We start from the raw sequence: 13,434 nt of genomic DNA on the forward strand, positions 1-13,434 counted from the left end.
TAGAAAATGTTTTAAATGTTTAAAAAAAAATACCTACATAAATTAGTATCAACTTATAAGCAAGAGACTTATCAATGCAATTATTTTTTTGTCACATTTTTTAAAGTATGGTACATTTGATATATGGTAAAAGAATTTAATTTACAGATTTATCAACACAATTATACTACTGTCACATTTGAAATGAGATAAATAATATAACAAAACTAAATAAAACACAAAAAATCATCTCAAATTGAAGAAATGAGAATTTCCATTTTCTATCTAAAAATAATCCATAAAACTAACCCTGAATTTAGACAAAATAAAATAATTATTTTAATGAAAAATAACTCTAACTCGCGGGTTGACTCGCTTGACCCTCATGTTAAATGAGTCAGGTTGCACTAACTCATGTTCTTTTCAAGCTGAAATTTTACCAACCCGACACGGCTCGTTTAGCCAACCCGTTGATCTGACCCACGGGTCGTAATCCATATTGACTGCTCTAAGTACAAATGAGAAATACTATAATGCTAAAGAATTAAGGTGGCATCCAGGGTGAAAATCCTTAATAGGTGAAAGACAAAAATGACTTGGTATAGCAGGACTGTCAAGAGCAACTCCACTGTGGAGAGCGTATGTCGTTCTTTACTGACAAGAGCAACACCACTGTGGACATTACCTACCTTAAGCTCTTTGGTGACTTGGATTCATTCGACACGTATGCATCTTTCGTGACTTGGATTCATTCGACACGTATGCATGAGGTGCAACTACATTAGCATTTTTATGCAAGCATTTTTGTGATGCCATCTTAAGGACGACTTTCAGCATTAGAAGGCACATGGCCTTTGTTTTTGTATGGATACACATCCAAATGATCAATTTGGGCAACCATAATATATATAATTAACACTCATTCTTGTTTCCATTATTCAATTACAAGGATGGACATTTGAACACTTCTCTAACTCTCTATTCTACAGAAATGTGAATCGGAAGTACAACAGACATGCCCAAAGCTATGCGGTGGAGATGCGTCCGGGGTGATGGACGCATATCGAGGAATAGGACAAACATGGACGAATTGTTAACTGAAGGTGTCAACTGGACACTATACACTTAGTATATACCATACTGCCTTTGCAGAAGGTCTCTCTACAACGAGTTTATCCGTTGTACGTCCATAAAGCACTTTTACCTTCTAGAGAGAGTTGTGAGGCAGTTTGGGTAGGAGCAAAACATCCCTCTTTTACCTCACACTAGACCTACCTGCTAGAAGACAGACGAGATGTGAGGTACATTCGACGCTTGAATCACTAATCAGGGGTCTGTGTAGCATTTCCATCTCATACAATACTAGAATACCTACAGTAGTATCATGTGATTTTGTATCCTATATTTATGCCTCCATAGAGAAGAGATGATGAGACAACCTCTGCAATAGTTAGCTTTTTGTTCATCTTGTCATAATACTCACTTTCAATTATATTATTCTTACCTTAAGTAATATTGAATTGAATATTGACTATTTTTTAGGGTAAGTTCGTGTAGTTGCAAAAGTGGTTGGATATAATTGTTGACTCGACTCACTCTAGAGCACCTTTGTCAGGCTTAGAAGTGTGCATAACATACTAGAAGATGTCAATCATAGAGCAGAGTTTTGGTATGCTGGAGGAAGAAGCGGTTGAACGACAGTGACACGCCAAGTTCTAGATGATTTATAGATGGATTGTTAGTTGAGTTTTATATGAATAGTGGTTTTATGTTTTTTGTATGAATAATGGTCGTGTATGTTATGTACGAGCAATAGTATGTGAACCAAATTTTAAGTTGTGGAATAGTAATGTTATGCACAACATTTTGATTTGTGATACACATAAGTCATTAGCCAATTACATACCATAAATTGTAAAATGCGTTATGTATCGCAAAACGTAATTTTGCAGTTACAAAAATGCAGAACCATAGTTTAAGCTTTTATATCTTGCATTTTAGACTGCTATATATAATTTAAAATATACATACCACAATTTAATTTGATGTAAAGCTACAAGCGCATTTCAGGAAACACGACGATGTTATTACACACGAGATGATTTTGCAACTGTTCCAGTAGTGGCGTTGACGGACGAGAGATTGTTCTCGCTTAGATTTAGTTATAGATGATTATCGTTTTATTTCTGCTTCCTTTACTCAGTGTACTGCTTTTATTTGTTTGTCGTAGTGGATTGAGGAAGGACCTCCCGGCCTTGATGACTTTGTTCGCTTCTTACATTTTGACTTCTAAACCGTTTAAACAGAACACATGAGATGGCATGAAACAGAACACATGAGATGGCATGAATCGTTTTACCGAAAGAAAAAAAGCTAATAATATTTTGTAAGAAAAAGGCAACCAATCTGAACGGACTACATTTTAACGGCTTAATCCAACCGCCAAACGTGAAGTGCGCGTGCCACTATAAATACCTCATCAATGGCGCCAAACTGCATTTTACACTCTGAACTGAATCGTCTCTTTCACTTTCAAAGCGAGAGAACAGAGTAGCGTGGTGAAGAAGAGAAAACCTCAAACACTGTATTCAAATTTCTAGGGTTCCGTTCTCGGTTTCGATCTTCGGCTTCGCAATGCAGAAGCTAGGATTTCCAATCTCCAAGAGCCTCGACCAGTTCAAATCGCTATACGGTTCTGCATCTGGAACTGCAAAACCGTTACACTCTTCGCGTCCTTCCGCAGATTCCATAGCATCTGGAAGTTTCGCGAATCTGAAGCTCACTGCAGGTTTTGATCTGAATTTCGCTTCGTTTTCCTGATTTTCGCTGTTTCCAATTCATCGTTGCCGTTGGTTTCGTTCTGTGCAGAGAAATTGGTGAAAGAACAAGCTTCGGTGAAGACTGATCTTGAGATTGCGGTATGGTTCTGATTTTCTTTTGTGATTTTTGGTGCTTAGGGTTTCGTTTTTCTGTTCAATTGAGAGATTGTTAGTTGTTACCTTCTTGCGGTGCCTGTTCAGAACACTAAGCTGAAGAAATCGTTGGAGAATGTGCACGCATTGGAGGAGAAATTGCAGAATGCGTTTAACGAAAACGCGAAGCTCAAGGTGAAGCAGAAGGAAGATGAGAAACTCTGGAAAGGACTGGAATCGAAGTTCTCGTCTACGAAGACTTTGTGTGGTCAACTTACTGAGACTTTGCAACAGTTGGCTGGTCTGGTTCAGGATGGTAGGGATATTCAATTTTCCTGTGTTTATCATATTACTTTTACCGTTTTGTTTCGAATTTATGTCAATTGTTTCTTGTTTGGTGATATAGCTGAGAAAGATAAGGAAATGTTGGAAAAGAAACTGTCTTCAAGTTCAGAAGCTCTTGATGATTTGAATAAACAGATGGAAGGATTGTCTTTGAAACTAGATTCTGCACAGGAAACAATTAAAACTCGTACGTGCTTTGTTAGTTTAAAACTTGGTGAAAACTTGGTTGTCTGATTATGCTTCATTGTGTAATATGATTTTATCCTTATTATATAGGTGATTATGAGCTAGAGAAGCTCAAATTTTCTGCAGAAGAAAGAGAGAAGTTTCATACAGATGAACAGTGCAGAGCTGCCAATGTTATACAAGAGAAGGGTGAGATTTAGTTGCAAATGACAATTACTGCAGATTTATTTGGCATGTGGTGAATGTTTTATCTCAAGGATATTAGAATGTAGAAATGAATGATAGCTAAGTGGTTTCTGATGATCGTGATCGTTAACAAACATTTTCACTAGTGTCATATGTTAAATTTAATTGCATAGGTTTTCGAGTTCAAGTTAATGGTAGTATATATATTGTTTAGTCAATTTAACTTCAGTGCTTCGTTAGGGTTTCTGTTGTTCATTGTTTATGGTCTATTATATTATGTAGTATTTATGCAGGGTTTTGTCTTTAGTGGATTTTATTTCTTGGTCTGGTTATTGTCACTTATGTAGCTAATCTGAGGTTCCATTATGGAACTCTAACAATCATCGGTAACAGCACAGGCAAAAGGTAGTGGTAATATCCCTTAGTCTGCTGCATTTCTAGCCCAGGCACTCATGTAGTTGGCGGCATGTTAGAGTTATAAAAGGGAAAAAAGAAATCTATTCATGCATAGTTAAGGTGAAGGCACTTGCTTTTGGAGGTGATAATAAGCTGAGAGGGTTGACTTAAACTGAAGGCTAGACTAAGAAGACGCTGATTATGTTTAAATTAACATTATGCTGTTTTGTTATGGAAGATCCTCTACTTAGAAGTTCTACATCTATAATAAATATCATGGACTAGGATAACACTGAGTGGCTTTCTTCTCATGCCCCAGTGGGTTTAGCACTGTCTCTTTCTAGCACATCAAAATCAAACCAATATATATTTTAGATTATTGAGTCTATTTTTCTTTTTCTTCTTTCCCTACTTCAATTCTAATGTTTTCAACAACTGAATATCAATTATCCTGTACGTGCTACTAGTTTGAATTTTTCAATTTGTTTGCAGATACTAAAATAAAAAATTTAGAAGAAATTATAACAGCTGGTAGATTGGATACAGAGAACTTGAACACAAAGATAAGAGAGGTTCAACTTCAGTTAAAAGTCAAAGAAGATGAAATTATGCATCATTTAACCAGTCTGGAGACGTTGGAGAAAGAGAAGAGTGATCTTCAACTGTGTAATGTTCAGCTTACTAAAAAGCTTGACATGTCACTTCAGGAAATAAAAAACCTTGAAAGAGCACATCAGGTGTTGACTGAACACTTGTTAAATTTAGACAAAGAAAGCTTGAACCTTTGGAGCAAGTTTGATGAAATGAACTCTCTCTATGCTTCTTGCTTTGAGTTGGTCCAGCGGGAGAGAGAAACTTTCTCTAAGCATGCTCAAAACCAGTATGGTGAGCTTAATCATAGATTCTTGAGCTTGTCATCAGAAAAGGATGAAATTCAAATGATAAATCACGAGTTAAGAAATAGTGTAAATGAACTTCAGAAAGTCCACAACTCTACTGTAGTCCAACATAAGGAGGACTGTCGATTAGCAGCTGAGAGAATTCAGCATTTGGAGTCAGAGGCTGAAACTTTAATCTCTAAAAAGGCAGAAGCTGATGTCATAATTTCCAAATTAGAGGGGAAAGCTGACACTCTGTTAGAAAACTCTAGGTCATCAGAGAACCAAATGGTATGACCATGAATCTGCTTTAGTTTATAGTCTATTAACATATATTTTCTTGTTCTTAATCAAGGTAGCTAATTCTTTGCAGCAAGGTTTGCTTCTGAAAGTTTCAGCATTAGAGAATGAAAGCAAAGAAAATATGGAACGGCTGGAAGCAGAGATATTGAAGAAGTCAGAGGAAATAGATACTTTGCAAAAGGAGATAATAAAACTCGAGCAGCATGCAGATTCTGTTGATAAAGAAGTCACCCAGCTGCATAACACATTAGAGGAAAAAGAGCAGTGTATATTGCAGAATATGCAACAGGAAAAGAAGCTGGGAGACCAGCTTATTGAGGTTTTGAAGCAAATATATAGTACATACTTCATATTCCTAAATGGTTTGTGTAATATTTATGTCTTTTGCACTCCTTTCAGAATCAATCATTATTGACTGCTGTTGAGAGTAAACTTTCTGAAGCTAGAAAGCAATATGATCAAATGGTGGAAAATAAGCAGTTGGAATTGTCCAAGCATTTAAAAGAAATATCTCAGAGAAACGATCAGGTGTTATATATAACTGGTTACATACTGTAGGTTCTTGATTTATGGTGCAATAACATCACATGACAGTTGTAGTATTTGAACAGGCTATTAATGACATTAGGAGGAAGTATGAGTTGGAGAAGATGGAAATTGCCAACATGGAAAAAGACAAGGTTTTATATGATATGTCAGTCTTTGAAGTACATCATTATCATTAACAAATTTCTGACCTATTTAAACCATCAGGCGGACAAGGCTATTGCAGAAATTGAGGCAAGGTGTAACAAACAACTTGAAGAATGCAAAGAAGAATCAAGGCAGCACTTGATGCGCATTCAAGAAGAACAAACTCAGCTGGTTTGCACAAAAGAGACATGAATTTGAAATTATAGACTACTTAGAAATATTTTGCTATTGCATCCACTATTTCATGGTATTATAAGTGGTCTGATTTGTCCTTTTTAGTATTTTATACTACTTTATGCACTATTTCCTTCAAATAGGCCTTGCTGCTTTTAAAATTTGTTACCTTGTGATTAGTAACTACACTATATTTCTGTTTCATAAATATATCAAAATGTTATGATATATTAAATTAATTTAAGCACATTCAAGTGTGTCTTTAGCTATTATAATTCTATGCTCTTAGTTGGTGGGTATATGCCTCTGAGTTGTGAGAATGTTATTGTATAACTGGTTTTCTTCTGAGAAATTCACTCAACATTAAGTTGAAAAAGGTCCAGCCACTTGGTCGGTTGATTTCTGCTCTACGTACAGGTTACGCAACTGCAGGAGGAGCACAACAAGAGACAACTAAGCCTGATAGCCGAGCACAATGAACAGCTAAAGCGTACCCAACTTCAAGCTGAAAATGAACTGAGAGAGGTGCAATACACACACAGACACACAACACTTAGGTCTGTGATTCGACTAGTGTATGAAATTTCTTCCCCTGACGATACTGTGATCTATGTAGAAAGCAATGTTCCTAAGGAGTGATCATGAAGCTCAGATGAAAGCATTGAAGTGTGAGCTTGAAGACGAGTGTCGGAAGCTTGAAGAGGAGTTGCATCTTCAGAAATCAAAAGTATGGAATACCTGATATGATAAATTATTTTCATCACATAACCTATAACGCCTTATGGAACATTTTCAGGAAGACAGGCAAAGGGCTTTGTTGCAGTTGCAGTGGAAAGTGATGAGTGACAAGCCAAAAGAGGATCAAGAAGTGAATTCAAAACAGGTTGACACTTTTTACCAATCTCTTTGTTCGCATGTGTTTCGGATCTCATATATGCCCATATTAACTATTTTAAATAGTCTGTATATTTTATATGTTTGTCTTGCAACCTAAAACTATTAGTGAAAATATCCATATGAATATATGATGACAATCTAGGAGATAGGTGTTAGAACTTAGAATACATTAGCCGGAGTTCAGTTTGTTCAAATTGAATCAACGAATTTCAATTAAATTTGTAAAACTAGGATAATGCTATTTTTCATGTACAGGATTACTCCATCTCCTCAATTAAGAGAAAGAGTTCTTATGCTGGCAAAATAAATCAGCATGACCCAGTAAGAACGGAAATTGAAATGATATTTCACTCTCCCTCCTTCGTAACATGTTTACATTATGTTCTCACCAAGTCGCCTGATTTTTTTTTTATTTCCCTCCTTCGTAGGACTCTCCTTGCTTTGAAGCAACTGAACCACAAGTGCCAAAATTGGTGAAGAAAGTGGAGAACGTAAAAACAGGAACTGCAATGAATATTCCCAAGCATCATACAAAGGTCAATTGATTCTCTTATGGCCAAGAGGAGGAACCTTATATTGCAGCAATCATATGGAAAATGAAAAACATTTTAGGGCTTTTAGTTGGTTGCCTGAAAAGATAATACAAGTAAATAACTTATGACATTTTGCAATTGCCTTAGCTCCTTAATTCAATGGGCAGGTAACTCGCCGTGAATATGAAGTTGAGACATCTAATGGAAGAACGATTACAAAGAAAAGGAAAAGAAGTACTGTGTTGTTTGAGGCATGCATCTATTTCTCTTTAGATTCTGTTACCTTATAGATTTACACATCAACTACAAGTCCAGGCCCACATACCATTGAATATTGAACTTCTTCTCTTGTTCAGGACCCAAGAAAACAAAAGGTAAAGACACCAAAAACAAATACCCCTGGAACTGTTGTTAAGGTAAACAACTCAGCTGAATTTTCACTGTTATTGGTATTCATTTATAGCTTTCTCTTAGCACCATTGCTTTAAATTATGCCGTGTATTTGGGTGAATTATTAGTGGATCATTGATTTTATTATCTCAGACTTCACATGTCAACTTTATTATATTACACTGTGCTGATGCTACTAGAAATGACAATTAAGAGCTAATATGATAAAGTTTATTTTTATCTAATCCAAATACTATCTTATTTTTGAGTCGTTCCTTGTTGAATATCCAATGAGTAAACTATTTATCTTTATTCAGGAAATGCGAGATTTGTAACAAATTTCCATTAGAATCTTATTCTTTTAATTATTGTTCGGTCCAGGTATTTATTTAGTATATTTAAAAACAAAAAGAAGAAATATATTTTAAGTTTTTTTATCCCTTTTGTTTCTGAAAGAATTTTGGGCAAACTAAATCTGATGGAATATTATTACATGCCTTGTATAGGGTGACAAATAAGTGCTTTTGCATTTGCTATGCTGTTTATTGTGTCTCTTTATGAGCTTTTATCCTCATTTCAGAAACAGAGCATGAAGGGAGGAGGTCATAATCGTCCTTCAAATATTGGTGATCTGTTTTCAGAAGGATCTCTGAACCCATATGCGGATGATCCCTATGCATTTGATTAGAGGTACTTACAATCACTAACTGTAATCCTCTACCAAAAGCCATAATAAAAATACTGAAGCTCTTCCATAACTTTCCAATTTGTCTCGGATGCAGAGCTTGAATCATTTGCTTAATTAAGATTAACATGTACTAAATGAACAATAATTATTCCCAGAAGTTCTATAACTTCCTGTCACAGACTATAAGCCATATGATGCCAGGGAATAAATAGCATGAGACTTGTATATTCATAAAATTCCAACCCTATGACATCTAAAGCTTGGTTGGTTACACTTCATCTCCCAAAATCCTAGAAACCTGTTGGATGTATTGGGATAGTATGTCTGCTAAGTCGTCTATTCTTTATTTATGCCTGTGTTGAACAACCACATGAAGAGCAAGGTATTTAAAAAAAAAATGATTGCATTTCTTGAAGCAATTACGTGTTTTTGCTACATTATTTACAAGTAACAGCTTCATCTAATATTCAAATCTGGAAAGTTAGCTTAAATAAAGACTTTCCTATGGCCATAAAATTGTAGTCTTCTTGAGTCAAGGTCCCGTTTCTTTTGATGACTCTTATTTTATCCAATGCCATTGTAACCTATATAGTTGATAAATGAAGATCCAGTTTTATTGAACTTGAAAATTTGCCAAGCTGAGTTGAAAATTTAGCAAAGTTGCCATAATTCCTAGCACTGTTGATAGATCTCAAGACGACAAGACTTGCATGTTAATATTTTATTTTCACTTGTTTTGGTCCTTGTGAGTTGTGATACACATGCATCTTAAATGTATCATGCAGCTGATTGTTCATATGGTTAGATCTTGCATAACCCAGTGAAAATTTTCTTCTGTTTTCGCAGAAGATAGAGGATAACCCTTGCGGGCTGTGGCTCTTAGTCAGAGCGTATGGCATCTGATTCTTGGGATCTTGTATGTTGGATTTTTGCCAACTATCTTACATAGGCTTTTAGTACTACTGGAATTCACATTGCTTGTCAGCATGGGAATAACTGTTTCTCCTGATTGGGTTATTTTTCTTGTTGCAACAATCAATGCTGATGTTAAAACACAAACATTATCTTCACTTCCCATATACCTCATTCACCATATATGATATATCACATCTTTCACTTTTCTATGCTTTCATCCTCTCCCACTGCTCTTTTCTCGGGTGTTTGTATCTCATGGAATGCCTACCAAACATTGGCGGCTTTTAGGGATGAGGATATGTTAAGTATGATCATAGTGAAAGATAGAAATGAGGAATTAAGATTTTCATTATTCACTAATGGAACGTACAACAGAATTTACACAAGAGGATGAGCTGAGTTTGTTCTCTAAGAGTAGATACTGTAGACAGAATAACTAACTCTAAGAAAGACTAAATAATTCTCTTATTTAACTAATTAACAAACCTAATTACTTCAGTAGATCGATCTAACCAGCTTAAAATATGTGTGTAACGTCTTTGTCAATTTCCTCATTATTTTGTATAATTGATACAAGGTACTTAAAGTATGAAACTTATGATATGATGTCATTTCCAATTTTTACTTCCAGATTACTTTCAACGCTAGTCTTGCTAAATTTTCAATGCATATATTGTCTTACTTCTGCTTAGTCTAAAACCCTTAGTTTCCAAAGTCTTCCTCCAAATATTAAGTTTAGAATTAACCACTTCCCTTCATTTCATCGAAAACAACATGCAATTAGGAATTCTTTTCTATATATCCCTAACAGGCATGTCCAAAACCATGTTAAATAAGTACAGACACAAAAATGAGCCTTGATGTAAACCTATCTTTATAGGGAAGTCATCAGTTACACCTCCAAGAGTTCTCACACTTTCCCCCTCATACATGTCTCATATAGCTCGAATATACGGTGCGTTCACCTTCTTTTCATAGCCTTCGACAACACTCCCCTAGGTATACCATCATATGCTTTTTCCAAGTCAATAAAAACCATATGCAAGTCTCTATTTATACTTTAATACTTCCCCATCAACCCATATGAGGTGGATGGCTTTTGTTGTAGACCTTTCTCGCAATAAACCAAAGTGATTCTTTTCTATTATAGTCTTCTCCCTTTGTCTGTGTTCAATCACCTTTTCTCATAATTTCATAGTGTGGCTCATTAGTTTTATCCCTTTACAGTTTCCGCGATTTTGAATACCTCCCTTGTTGTTGTATCTAGGGACCAAAGTACTTCTTCACGCATCTGGAATTTATTTAGATCTCAAAATCTCATTAACAACTTAGTGAGCAAATTGATACCTTGGTCTCTTACACATTTCCAAACCTCAATAGGGATATCATCAGAACCCATTGTTATATCATTATCCATGTGCTTAAGAGCTTCTTTAACTTCTCTGACTCGAATTTGCGATAGTAAATCATATTTTGCTCATACTCTTTTCTAAGCTTTCTATTTTAGAGCTCGATCCTTAACCATCATTGAAAAATTTATTGAAGTAATTCTTTCATCTCTCTATAATACCTTGATATCTTCCATCCTCGTCCGTAATACATCCCACCTGATCCAAGTCTCTTGATTTTCTTTCTCTATTTTTGCCAAACTTATAAATTCTACATTTTCCATTTTTTTTCAAGATCTCTATAAAACTTCTCATACGCCTTGCATTGTGCCTCACTCACAACTTCCCTTGCTTCATTTTTAGCCTACAGATATCTTAAAACATTCCCTTTTATATTTTACCTAGTGGTCGATATTGATCCCAATTTTCAGTGTTGTTGCATTTGTGTAATATCTTAAAACATTCCCTTTTATATTTTACCTTTTTCTTGCACATTTTCATTCGACCACTAGAATTCCTTATCTTTCAATCCAAAATTTTAGATACGCTCAAGACTTGTTTAGCCCATCTTAACCTTATAAGACATATCATCCCAAATGAAATTACCATGCGCCTCCCAATTACCTTTATCCTCTTATTTCCTCCTGAAAGTCTAAAGTTTCTCACTCTTGAGCTGCCACCACTAAATTAATGGATTCGTAACTTGTCGAGTTTTTTGTTTACGGCTCTTAAAGAAATCATCAAGGACCAAAGCCCTATGTAGCATAGTTCGTGCAAGCCCTCTAATCTAAACCTCCTAACGAAAAAGAAATCAAATGATTTTGAGGTCCCTCTTTAATTTACAGGTAATAAGACGTTCCTCTCACTTTTAAAACAAGTATTCAAAGTCTTGGGGTCATATGCGCTATATAGAAGAATATTCTAATATAGATTGTTCTTCCTCATTAAGCTCTCTAAAGCCGAAATCTCCATGAACTCTAGCAAAATTTCCTGCCTCTCAACCTATGTGTCCTTTAAATCATCATCACCTATGAACAATTTTTCTTTTTGTGGAATGCCTTAAACGGGATTCTAAATCTTCCCAAAACTTTTGGTAAAAGAAGTTAGAATAAATTGAAAAAAGGAACATAAAGCAAGTCTACTATCGAAGGTAAGCTGTCCCCAGCAAGCAATCCTCCCAAAACTTAGCTAAACACTATATTTAATTATAACATTTTTTTGACATATTAATTAATAATTTAATCTTCAAAATAATAAAAGTACAATTTGATTAATTAGTGTTTATGCTAATCTATAACACATGTTGATATACGAGTGTTCTAGCAATGAACATTGAAGAAAGGTATAGTACCTAGAGAGTGGAGAATTGTGCTAGAGTGAGAATGAGAATGAGAGAGAGAATGCTGAATTTCATGTATCATTTCATCAAATGAGCCAAAGTCCCCTACAATTGGTAACTCCCCCCATTTATAGAGTTTGGGCACTATCTCTTGGGCCAATTGGGCCTCCGAAGCCAAGGCCCATCTTAAGGTTAGGGCCCTACCCCGGGGCGGGCTACATGCTAGGCGTTGCCCCTCTAGGGGCTCGCCCAGTCCACTAGTCCACAAGACACCGAGCTTGAAGTATGAGAGCTAAGTGTGTCTTTTAAATGCCTTTACCTATGTCCTATAATACACTGGGATTTGAGCTGCCAACATGGCTTAAGAAAAGAAAAGCAAACTACGTCGCCAACATGGCGTGAGCAAAAGGAAACTAGCATCTTTAGTCATCCAGTCCACTGACTTGGCGAGCAACCTGAGCTGACAAGTCCACAAGCGGCGAGAGCGATCGCTCCGTACCGGCGGTCAGCTGGAACAGGTGCATGATAGTCTACCGGCGGGAAAGGTGGCAAGCATTGGTCACGTGCCGATCACCCAAACGTTGATTGGAAGTATTCCCGGCGAGCGACTAAACTTTGTTGCTGGTATCACCTATCGGGCGATGATGTTTGGCTATTATAGTGGCGAGGCCTTTCGCGCTTTCCCCTATTTCAAAAACCCTTCGAATCCTCAACTGCCCCACGTGATGCGTCAATTACATCAATTTCCCTCTTTCTCCGGAAACGTCACTTCACTTTTCATAACCGTCCCATCGTGCGCAGTAACTCCCCATTACACGCAACCCACTTCCCCAAAAACCATCATGACTTCCAACCTTCCACACACGTCCAACACGCGTCACCCTTCCAAACTCCCCCCTTTCCCTATAAAAACCCTTCTTCCCTACAATCATCCCTTTCCGAAACCCCTCTTTACCTCCCTAATCGCTTACCAGACTCCTTCTGCCAACTTCCGTTTCGGAGCCATCGCTTATCACCCCTTCCGCTACCCACTCTTCACATCTTACTCCGGTGAGTCCTACTGCCCTTATCTTTGCATCATATACATACTCATCTTCTCCTGTCTTTCACTTCGCCAGTTTCTAAAATGGCTTCAAACCCTACCTCCCCTAATCACTCCACTTCCTCCTCCGAAAGCGACCCTGATTCCACCGCAGCCGGCGGCCTCCGTTTAGAGGTCCCGGAGATCCCTG

At 36.6% G+C, this 13,434-nt stretch overlaps 1 protein-coding gene across 1 annotated transcript; it reads left to right on the top strand.

The window, feature by feature from the left end:
* Window positions 1–2,469: 2,469 nt before the first annotated feature.
* On the top strand, window positions 2,470–9,682 carry LOC130734226 (synaptonemal complex protein 2-like). Its single transcript, XM_057586568.1, has 19 exons — window positions 2,470–2,767; window positions 2,848–2,897; window positions 3,000–3,207; window positions 3,298–3,423; window positions 3,513–3,611; window positions 4,497–5,173; window positions 5,256–5,504; window positions 5,585–5,713; window positions 5,797–5,865; window positions 5,939–6,049; window positions 6,470–6,577; window positions 6,669–6,779; window positions 6,849–6,935; window positions 7,205–7,270; window positions 7,378–7,485; window positions 7,650–7,733; window positions 7,839–7,898; window positions 8,453–8,562; window positions 9,407–9,682. Exons 1-18 carry the CDS (start codon window positions 2,614–2,616, stop codon window positions 8,558–8,560), a joined length of 2,604 nt encoding a protein of 867 aa, XP_057442551.1. The 5' UTR covers window positions 2,470–2,613; the 3' UTR covers window positions 8,561–8,562; window positions 9,407–9,682.
* The last annotated feature ends 3,752 nt before the right edge of the window (window positions 9,683–13,434 follow it).

This window comes from Lotus japonicus, chromosome 1 (assembly GCF_012489685.1).
Source record: "Lotus japonicus ecotype B-129 chromosome 1, LjGifu_v1.2".
Lineage (NCBI taxonomy): Eukaryota > Viridiplantae > Streptophyta > Magnoliopsida > Fabales > Fabaceae > Lotus > Lotus japonicus.

Bases quoted from the DNA above. Each gene is read 5' to 3' on its own strand.
- LOC130734226 (XM_057586568.1), top strand. From the start codon at position 2,614: ATGCAGAAGCTAGGATTTCCAATCTCCAAGAGCCTCGACCAGTTCAAA. The intron at 5,866-5,938 runs GTTTTATATGAT...TTAAACCATCAG, and splicing joins CCAACATGGAAAAAGACAAG to GCGGACAAGGCTATTGCAGA. The intron at 7,486-7,649 runs GTCAATTGATTC...TTCAATGGGCAG, and splicing joins TTCCCAAGCATCATACAAAG to GTAACTCGCCGTGAATATGA.